Source organism: Poromitra crassiceps (genome assembly GCF_964638095.1).
Source record: "Poromitra crassiceps genome assembly, chromosome: 9".
NCBI lineage: Eukaryota > Metazoa > Chordata > Actinopteri > Beryciformes > Melamphaidae > Poromitra > Poromitra crassiceps.
The window spans coordinates 46,901,369-46,911,368 of NC_139630.1; the positions used below are offsets into that span (position 1 = coordinate 46,901,369).

General features: G+C 47.9%; 1 protein-coding gene across 1 annotated transcript in view; it reads left to right on the forward strand.

Moving 5' to 3' along the window:
• The window catches only part of foxo3b (forkhead box O3b), a 79,403-nt gene extending 76,269 nt beyond the window's left edge, over nt 1-3,134 (forward strand). The window contains exons 3-4 of the mRNA XM_083643443.1: nt 1-1,104; nt 1,704-3,134. The exon at nt 1-1,104 is cut by the window's left edge and continues 362 nt beyond it. Coding sequence (XP_083499569.1) covers nt 1-1,075 — 1,075 coding nt within the window. The 3' untranslated portion in view covers nt 1,076-1,104; nt 1,704-3,134. The remainder of the gene's footprint in view (nt 1,105-1,703) is intronic.
• The last annotated feature ends 6,866 nt before the right edge of the window (nt 3,135-10,000 follow it).

Genomic DNA, 10,000 nt, shown 5'->3' on the forward strand with positions numbered 1-10,000 from the left:
CTCACCCATCCTGGCCAACCCCGAGCTGGACGAGGTGCCCGATGAGGAGCCTCCCCTCTCCCCCATGCTCTACTCCAGTCCTGGCAGAGCGCTGTCTCCTGGTAACCCTGCCACCCCGGCCAGCGGGAAGGCCTTGCCGGCCGAGCTGCCCCGCCTGGCCGACCTGGCGGGTACCATGAACCTAAACGACGGTCTCACAGATGACCTGATGGATGAGCTGCTGGACAACATCAATTTGGTGCCAACCACTCCGGGACAGGCCACTACACGAGGGTCCTCAGGGTTCACTTTCGGGTCCAAACCCAACGGGCTGGGCTCACCTTCCTCCACCTCCTCGCCCGCCTCCCCCTCTCCCTCCAACAGCGGGGTTAACGGCTTCAGTAACTCCATCTTCGGGCCCCACGCGGCGGGCTCTACTCTGCGCACGGCCCCCATGCAGACCATCCAGGAGAACAAGCAGACCTCCTTCTCCAGCATCTCCCGCTTTGGGAGCCAGACACTACAGGACCTGCTCAACTCTGACGGCCACAGTCACAGCGACGTCATGATGACCCAGTCCGACCCGCTGATGTCGCAGGCCAGCGCCGCCGCCATCATCTCCCAGAACTCCCGTCGCGGTCTCATGCTCCGTAACGACCCCGTGATGACCTTTGGGACCACCGGAGGGGGTCAGGGCAGCCAAGGGGGGCTGCTGCAGAGCAACAACCACAACCAGAGCTCCCTGAGGGCATTGAACGGAGGGTTGAGCCTGGCCAACGAGGCCAACGCTCTGGCCAACGCCAAGCAGCAGCTTCTGCACTCGCCGCTGGGGGGTAACGGCTGCTCCTCCATGCAGATTGACTCCTCCATCTTCCTGAATGGGACGGTGGGCAGCGGCTTTGGGATCTGCCAGGACCGCTTCCCCACGGACCTGGACCTGGACATGTTCAACGGCAGCTTGGAGTGCGACATGGACTCCATCATCAGGAATGAGCTGATGGACGCCGATGGCTTGGACTTTAACTTTGAATCTCTGGCCAACATGAACGGAGTCGGCAACTTCACCAGCACCAAGCAGAGCTGGGTACCCGGCTGAGGGGCGCGGCCCAGGAGGGAGCAGAGCAGGTATGAATACTGTTCGCCCGGCTGTGTGTGTCTGTGTGCATAAGCATCAGTACGATCAATATTAAGCTGAACAATCAAGTAGATGTGTGGCATTTGTGAACAGGCGAGGATATTCAGATGTAGTATACCTCAGTATACCTGACAACACCCCCGATTATCACAGTTTCCCTATTTTTGTATCCCTTTCTGGGCTCCCAATTGTTAATTTCTTCTGTTAATCTTCCAATTTCATAGTGATACAAATCAAATGGGTGTTTCTCAGTGTAGGTAGCACACATGTCGATTTGTTTACTGTCTTTCAAAGGATGTAGCGGGCTTAGTTTTAAAGCCAGACTGAAGTTTCTGGTATCATATGAAACTAGATGACCTAAGGCATCCATTGGTATCAACCATGTCACGCTAGCTTGTTGACAAGTGCACTAAATAAGGCTCCAAAATTAAGCAACATTTTGGTGAGGGTGCATTTGCCTTTTTTCACAGCCTAATGTTGGCAGGTATGTGTCGCTATCTCTTGAGTGTAGAAGGAAATGGATTTTCCTTGCTTTTAAGTGCACACTGAATACTTAGAAATGATCATCTGATGTCCTTTATCTCTCCAGGTGTGAACTGTGTAGTGCAAGAGAAGATCAGACACACGACGTCCTTTTTGCCAAACCTGCCATCAGCACAACATAAAGTACAAACCCTCTGTTTACAGACAACTTCCTCTTGAGAGCGTCACCTTTGCTCCCACACTGACGAGCCGTAAACGTCCTGACAGACTCCAGAGACGCTGGAACATCAGCCCTCAAAGCCTCCTGTGAGACAACAAACACAAACAATCACAAGAAACTCGCAAATCTTAGAATTATGCAATTTTCCGTTGACATCCAGTCAGAGAAAGTCTATTGCTATCAAAGAGACGGCGCTTATCAGACGAGGCTGCAGGTGGAATACGAGGACTCAAGTGGCAAGCGAAGGCACAGTTGCAGTTGTTCCTGTCGCAAAAAAATAAAATAAAATAAAAGACAAAAATGTACAATGGAATCAAAAAGTGATGTGGTGTAAAATCTAATCCAGTGGTTTCCTGGGATGTGTTATGTTGGAGAAAATGTCCCCTCTGTTTTCACTCAGTGATTTTAAATGTTCAGTGTTTGTTTTTGGATTTCCTGTTTTATCATAATTGTTTCTGCATCATACATGTCTGTATAAAAAGTATTGGTGTATCGATGAAATGGAGAGAGGACGGAGTGTCACGCACACATACAGACATACCCACACTTTGCCCCCAATCTGACCCCCACGCCCTTAGGGGTGAAAGGGCTTTCATAGCATAACGCCATGCACTTCGGGTTTTGTTGTTTCTCACAAATTGCTTGATTAGCTCCCGTTTGAATGAATTGTAGTATATTGAAAATTATATTACAATTAGCTGAATACAACAGAATGATTTTTATCTTTTGTGTATATCTAACTGTAAAAAAAATGAAAAATGAAAATCTCTGTCATGGATATTTGTACAGTACAGTGGAAGTGGAAATCCTAGAAGGAGGAGGGGGAAGGCTTTCTTTAGCTTTTGGTTAGTTCTGTTGAGGTCGTTTAGCACAGCATATTATGTAGCCAAAATAAATACCTGTGTCCTAATAGGGTTGTGAACATTTCCACAGCATAACAGGTGCTATGTTAACAGTGTTGAATCGTGTCCCGAGAGCAAGCCGTGCATTTTTGTTTTTTTTTACCCGCGACCTGCAGAAGCCGAAAGCTGCAGCCACAAGTGTAGCATGGCAAGGTGGAAGCTATAGACAGGGAATGGGGCTTTACAGAAGTCTCCTCCCTCTAGAAGCCATTTTGTTTCTCGAGCAAGACAATAAGCTATCTGTGTATATTGCCAAATTACTTGAAAACAAACAGTAGAACATGCTGGCAGCCAAATCACAACACACACACACACACACACGACACACAAATACACACATGATGACACGCATACATACAGAGAAAACTAAGAGCAGGGATCCAGCAGGGACATGTGTTAAGCTCTGCCGTTTTCTTGTCATGGTGGGCGGGGCCTGTTATGCATATTCAGCATCACTCAGGGGGAGGGGAGGGGAGGGGGGGGGGGGTTGCTTTCCTGTTTATGTAACACCAAGTCACATTTTGATGGTATTTAAGACATTTCTTGGCAAAACAGTAACGCTTTGTGTTGTGAACTTGTAACCTGTGAACTATTGACCGCCGAGATGAAGAGGACAACGAAGGAAGACAGAGCGGACTTCACTCGGTCTGACGTTTTTTTTCCGGGAGATTTGTCGTCATCGTTTTTACGTTTGTTTGTTTTCCGCCCCAAGTCGCGACACACACACTCGTGCACGCACGTCCCTCACAGACCTGCCTGGTGCTCCCACAGGTTACCTCCTGTATCTCCCGAGTACATGTTAGCGCGTGTGTGCGTCTGTGTGTCCGCGTGTATGTTTGTTAGCTATGGATTTTTATTTCCATTGAGTTAAGGATGTGTTATCCCTCACTATCCCTCATGGTGCATACAGCACACCCCCTCTGTATGCATGTCTGTATTATGCATTATGAATTGTGTGAAATGCATATATACTCACTCTATGTCCTTATATACTCATGTAGTACTTGACCCTTGGATTTTGTGATACCTCGGAAGGTAGAGTTGAAGAAACAATGAACAACGTTACGTGCCGGGTGGGAGGGAACATTGTTACCAGCGAAGTTATTGGCGGAAGCGGATTTTAAAATGGTGGAACTCACTGTTGTTGTAGCATCCGGAGGCCCTGGTAGCCCTTCTCTGTGTGGGGTAGCGACAAAACAGGAGCGCCCCCTCTGTGTAAAATAGTGTACAGGCGTGTGTATAATGACTTTGAGGCCAAGGCAGAGGAGTGTGTGTGCATGGCTGGCTAGAATGATCTACTGTGCTACCTGAGGTATAGTGCATGACCTAGCTGTACCCCCTGACCCCCATTGCAACGGTGCCCGTCCCACCACAGGAGCTGTAACAGGGACGTTCCCTGTGTCTTAGGAGAAACACACTCAAAACACACATTGTACTGTTTTCAACCTCGTCAAATCAGGGCTTTACAGAACAGCACACAGCACCATTCTCCTTTATCGCGACGAGTGTGTGTCGGGGATGACATTGGTGCAGGCACAGGTGCATACAGTACTGTACGTCACGTTTCAGTTGGCAGGGGGTATCCTGAGCCGCCAAGCTACCAGCTTAGCATCTGAACTTCTCCACACTGACTGTGCAGAATACTAGGAGTGCTCATCCCTTCCATGGTGTAGACTGACCAGGTGAATCCGGGCGGGAAGCAGCTATATGTCCCTTATGTCCAAAAACAAAATCCACTGGACTTAAAAATGAAGAGTTGACGATGCTTTAAGCCCAGTGGATTTTGTTTTTAAATGATTTTGGGACATCTTACCTGGATCACTGACATGAATCCACACAGTTGTACTATTTCACCCATCCAATCTGCTTCAGTTATGAAGCCTTGACAAAAAAGGGGATCGCAACTCCATTGCAGGAAAGTGTTCCTAATGTTTTGTACAGTGAGTGTCAAATAAACGTATCGGCCATTGTTACACTTCATCATCAGGCCTTCCTCATAAACCCTCACTGCTGCCGCTTCGTTCAGGGAGAGAACTCAAGACTCTTCTCGTGCCCAGCACACACGCCCCCAGCACCCCATGTGCAAATTTGGAGATAAGGAAAGCAACAAAATAAGAGAAGTACCACTAGATACCTTCATCATCTCCTGGACCGCTCCTTTTTTCCATACTGATCTCTTGAGCCCTTCCATCCCTTGTTCAGAGCCCTGGCCCAGCTCTCCTCCCTGCGCCCTCGTGACCCCTGACCTTTGCCCTTTATTAATCTTACTTCTTCTCGACTTGATGTTAGTGGGTATTTTTCCTGTGTATTCCATTTTGAATTGTAATCTAGTTTGTATAAGAAATGGTGCGCATGTAAATAAAGCTTGGTGAGGCTCCACACCCTTTCCGTGTCCTGGTCTTTTTATAATGCCAGAGTGAGCTCATGATTCCTTTTAGTGCTGCAAAAATATGCAAGTATTCAGACTGCGCAAACTTGACGAGCGGCACGGTGCACAGAGCGACTGTTAACAGCATGTATTGCCATGAGATGAGCGGCGCGCTGCACAGAGCGACTGTTAACAGCATGTATTTGCCATGAGAGGAACTTTCGGTCTAACCAGGAAAATGTTGGGTCTCTCCCCCTCCCTTACATGTGCTGTTAATTCACTTGAGCTAACGTGCCAACTGTTGTCCAAAACGGTGTGTGACTGCCTGAACGCTCGTAACCCCGCGCTCCTTCCACTAGATAAATCTCTTTCTCGTGTCAGTCTTGGGGGATCTAAACAGCAAAACAACTCCTTGTTCGTCTCAAGTTCCTGGAAGTCCGGTTACACAATGTTTGTTTTGTGTCGAGCCAAACGTACAGCAAGCCTCTGATACCTGACACTGGACTGGGTACTTTTCCTCGGTTATTGCGGCATTATGGAGATGCGAAGGAGAGTAGGGGGGGGGGGGGGGGGGGGGGTGTTGGAGCGACCCTTGACCTTTGCTGTCATGCCTGAAATCTCCCCCAGGCTCCCGCCCCTGCTCAATATTAACACCCAGCCCAGCCCCACTGTGTCCCCACACAGTCTTTATAGGTCAAGTCTGCTACATCATGTCATCAAAAGGATTCCATGATTACCCTGTGTGTGTGTGTGTGTGTGTGTGTGTGTGTGTGTGTGTGTGTGTGTGTGTGTGTGTGTGTGTGTGAGTGAATAACTGTCAATGCAGGCATCAAAGACGGTCACTTGCGGTAGGAGGTTGATGCCATAGAAATATGATTAATTATCATCATGATAGCTATTTCTGTTAAAGTCCATCTACTGTATATAAACCATCTACAGATGGGTGCCCAGACACAATTGCTCCAAATGTAGCCATGGCTCTCTGTAACGCAATCCACACATACTGTAACTACAGATATTACTTACTGACTCGCAAAAAAAGTGTGTGATAAATGTGTAATAAAATGATGTAAAAATGTAATCTAAGAGATTGCCACCAGTATATGTATATTCAAACTTACACTTTCGCAGTCATTGGCCATCAACAGCCAATCAGATTTCATGCTCCCTTGTTTGCCTACTGATGTGATGATTTTGTTTTATGAACAATATTCTGCCTGACAAGTGCAAAATGAACAAGAAGCTGATTACAGCCATTCAAAGCTTATCCGTTTATTTGAAAGACAACAGAAGCAATGTTACAGAACAATAAAGGCAAGAAAAGGCTGGGGGGGGGGAAAGGCAGCAAAAATGACATTTACCTGTCAAAGCCTTGTTGCTGTGCGTGACACCACCAGCCTACATGAATGCATTTGCAGCCTCTGGCGCACCCACAGAACAGAGCAACGCATCGAGCAAGTTACAGACACACTTCACCAGCCCAGAAAGACGGCTCATTTTGACATTGTCTCCAGTCAAAGAGTCAAAGGCAGTCTGAACATGACACAGACACAGACTGTGCTGCTGTACTGTCTGTCATTGTTGGCAAACCCAGGACATGCCTCAGGTAGCTCATGTAGATCAGGTTTACCATGCTCTTTCGTTTGTAGTCAAATATACAGAAGAACCTCAAGCAAACAGAAGGTGTTTTCTCTGTTTTGTTTGGCATCTTCAAACGCCCTTTGAACACCTCCGCACAGCAGATGTCACGTTTTCGAACGGATGCAAGAATAATGAAACCATTCTGCACAACCTCAGCCAATATTAAGGTTGAATGCAAAGTACTCAAACATGCGTCACGGCTGAGCAGTTTAGCAGTGGCGAGCCTGCAAAGAGCCAGCTCACCACCACTACAAACACCAAAGCCACATTTCAATAGCAGCTCCCAGTCAGCTGGTCACCTGACTGCCTGTCAGCCAGCTGGTCACCTGACTGCCTGTCAGCCAGCTGGTCACACCAGTCTGTGCCGGGTCAGCCAGGTCAGCAGGCCGCTGGAAACTCCTCTCGACTTGTCTGTTTTTCCATGTTTTTTCTGCTTCTCTCAGAAAGTATATTCATAGTCGACTATCAAAACCACTAGTCGACACTGCAACATAGCCGACTAATCGTTCATCTGTGGTTTTAGGAATAAACAATATCAATAAATAAATAATTTGAACATAGTCATTTTCTAATTATGCCATGTTAAATCAATAGAATGGAGAGGGATTGTTACTGCAGTCAAACAGTTGGTATCTGGAGTTTAGTGGCTCATTTGTGAACAGCCTCTCAGAGCCAATCGAGGGCTAGAGATCAACAGTGACCGCCCACTTTTCCTCAGCTCCTGTGCCAGGAGAGAATTCCCAATTCATTTTCTCCATAGACATTTCTAAAATCCTTATGAGCTTTAAGCCTGGGATGAAGCCAACCAGCCACCTACTGAATCGTGAGTGACCATAAAACATTTTACTTGGAGCAAAAATAAAAAGCATAGAGGGGGGGATTAAATTTTTGATCTCTCCCTCCCCCCCACTTTTATTCTCAAACCATCTCAAACCCAAATCATCATTCATACTTATTATATACTGATATTATTATAACGTATACTAGTTTTAGCTCTCAACAAACTGAAAACGTGACCTGCTGAATTTGCTGTCAGCTTCACTTCTCAAACTTGCATAGCTCCGCGTGCACAAAATGACTGCACCTGAAACGTTTTCTCAGTTTCCTTTGTTCTGGCTCGCTGGCTGTTTGTGTGACTGACTGACTGACTGACTGACTGACTGACTGACTGGCTGTGTCTATTTATTTGTGTGCTGCCTCCCTGCTTTGTACGCCTCTGCCTGGTGCCATGTCAGTGGGCTGCTATTCTGTAAATGTCAGCTTTGTTTTAATACAGGAAGCAATTAACCTATGTGTGCTCGGCGCTCGCTGCACACCACCACGAATCAACATGGATGACTCAACTGAGCAGAGTGTGGGTCATGTGACTGAGAGATTGTCAGTGTACAGTTTGTGCACATGTACTGTACTATTAGTATGTGAGGGTGTTCTGCGGGGCATATTGTATCATCGCTGTCAAAATGAAAACCTTGTATCTCCAAATGTCACGAGCCAACCAATTTAGGTTTATCCAATTGGCTTTGAAAGGGCTTCATAATCGTCATAATCTTCATGTCTCTCAAAATCATGTCCACCCCTCCCACCCAGGTCATAAACTCTTTGAGGCCCCTCCCACCCAGGTCATAAACTCTTTGAGGCCCCTCCCTGCCAGGTCATAAACTCTTTGAGGCCCCTCCCAGCCAGGTCATAAACTCTTTGAGGCCCCTCCCAGCCAGGTCATAAACTCTTTGAGGCCCCTCCCAGCCAGGTCATAAACTCTTTGAGGCCCCTCCCTGCCAGGTCATAAACTCTTTGAGGCCCCTCCCAGCCAGGTCATAAACTCTTTGAGGCCACTCCCAGCCAGGTCATAAACTCTTTGAGGCCCCTCCCAGCCAGGTCATAAACTCTTTGAGGCCCCTCCCACCCAGGTCATAAACTCTTTGAGGCCCCTCCCAGCCAGGTCATAAACTCTTTGAGGCCCCTCCCAGCCAGGTCATAAACTCTTTGAGGCCCCTCCCAGCCAGGTCATAAACTCTTTGAGGCCCCTCCCAGCCAGGTCATAAACTCTTTGAGGCCCCTCCCAGCCAGGTCATAAACTCTTTGAGGCCCCTCCCACCCAGGTCATAAACTCTTTGAGGCCCCTCCCAGCCAGGTCATAAACTCTTTGAGGCCCCTCCCAGCCAGGTCATAAACTCTTTGAGGCCCCTCCCAGGCAGGTCATAAACTCTTTGAGGCCCCTCCCAGCCAGGTCATAAACTCTTTGAGGCTCCTCCCACCCAGGTCATAAACTCTTTGAGGCTCCTCCCACCCAAGTCATAAACTCATTGAGGCTCTCCCCCTTGGCAGAAGACTGAGGTCTGGCGGTACCAAAACCCCCTCCTCACAGGGACAGCTTCTACCCAACTGCCATCCACCGCTTCATCGAGACCCGAAAGCCCCCACAAATAAGGACTTTATCACTCGCACCCCCCCCCCCCCCCCAACCCCAATGCCCCCCTGAACACAGCTGGCTTCATAACGGGCCGGAGTCACCCCCCCCCCCCCCCCCCCCCCCTGACATTATCCTACCCCTACCCCCCCCACCCTGCCCCCACATCATATGTCACTTTAAAGGACTTTATATTTTGCACTTTATAATTTGTGATTGTTTTTCTGTATTGCTTTTGATGTGACCACTGTGCTGCATACTGGCACTAAGTCAAATGCCTCATTTGTAATCAGATTACTTACTGTGGCTATTAAAGTGCATCTTGAATCTTAAATCTTGAATAAGCACAAATGTAGCATGAACATCAAAATTTGGAATTACAAGCGTGCATATGGGCTGTGTGTGCATGTGTTTCTGCATGAGCTTGCATTTACGTGTGTGTGTGTGTGTGTGTGTGTGTGTGTGTGTGTGTGTGTGTGTGTGTGTGTGTGTGTGTGTGTGTGTGTGTGTGTGTGTGTGTATGCAAATGAGCGCAGGAGGAGTCACTGAGACGCGGGTGTTGCTGTTAAACAACACTGGTTTAATTACTGTGGTCTTCAGTGTCACATTAGGATGTAATTCTACCTGATAGGGAGTGGTGTGTTTATGCCAGTATCCTCTTTGCTTCCCACTGGGTCTCTTCCCCCCCCCGCACATGCTCCGCCCTTGACCTCAGCTCCACGTCCCACACCGGTCCTCCCCTCATCCTGCCCCTCTCTTGTCATCTTATCCATCATTACCTTCTTGCCGCTCTCTCTCAGAGAGCTGCTGAGGAGAGGCCAGCATAGAGATATAACACCGGATAAAGGAAATACATTATTTTTTT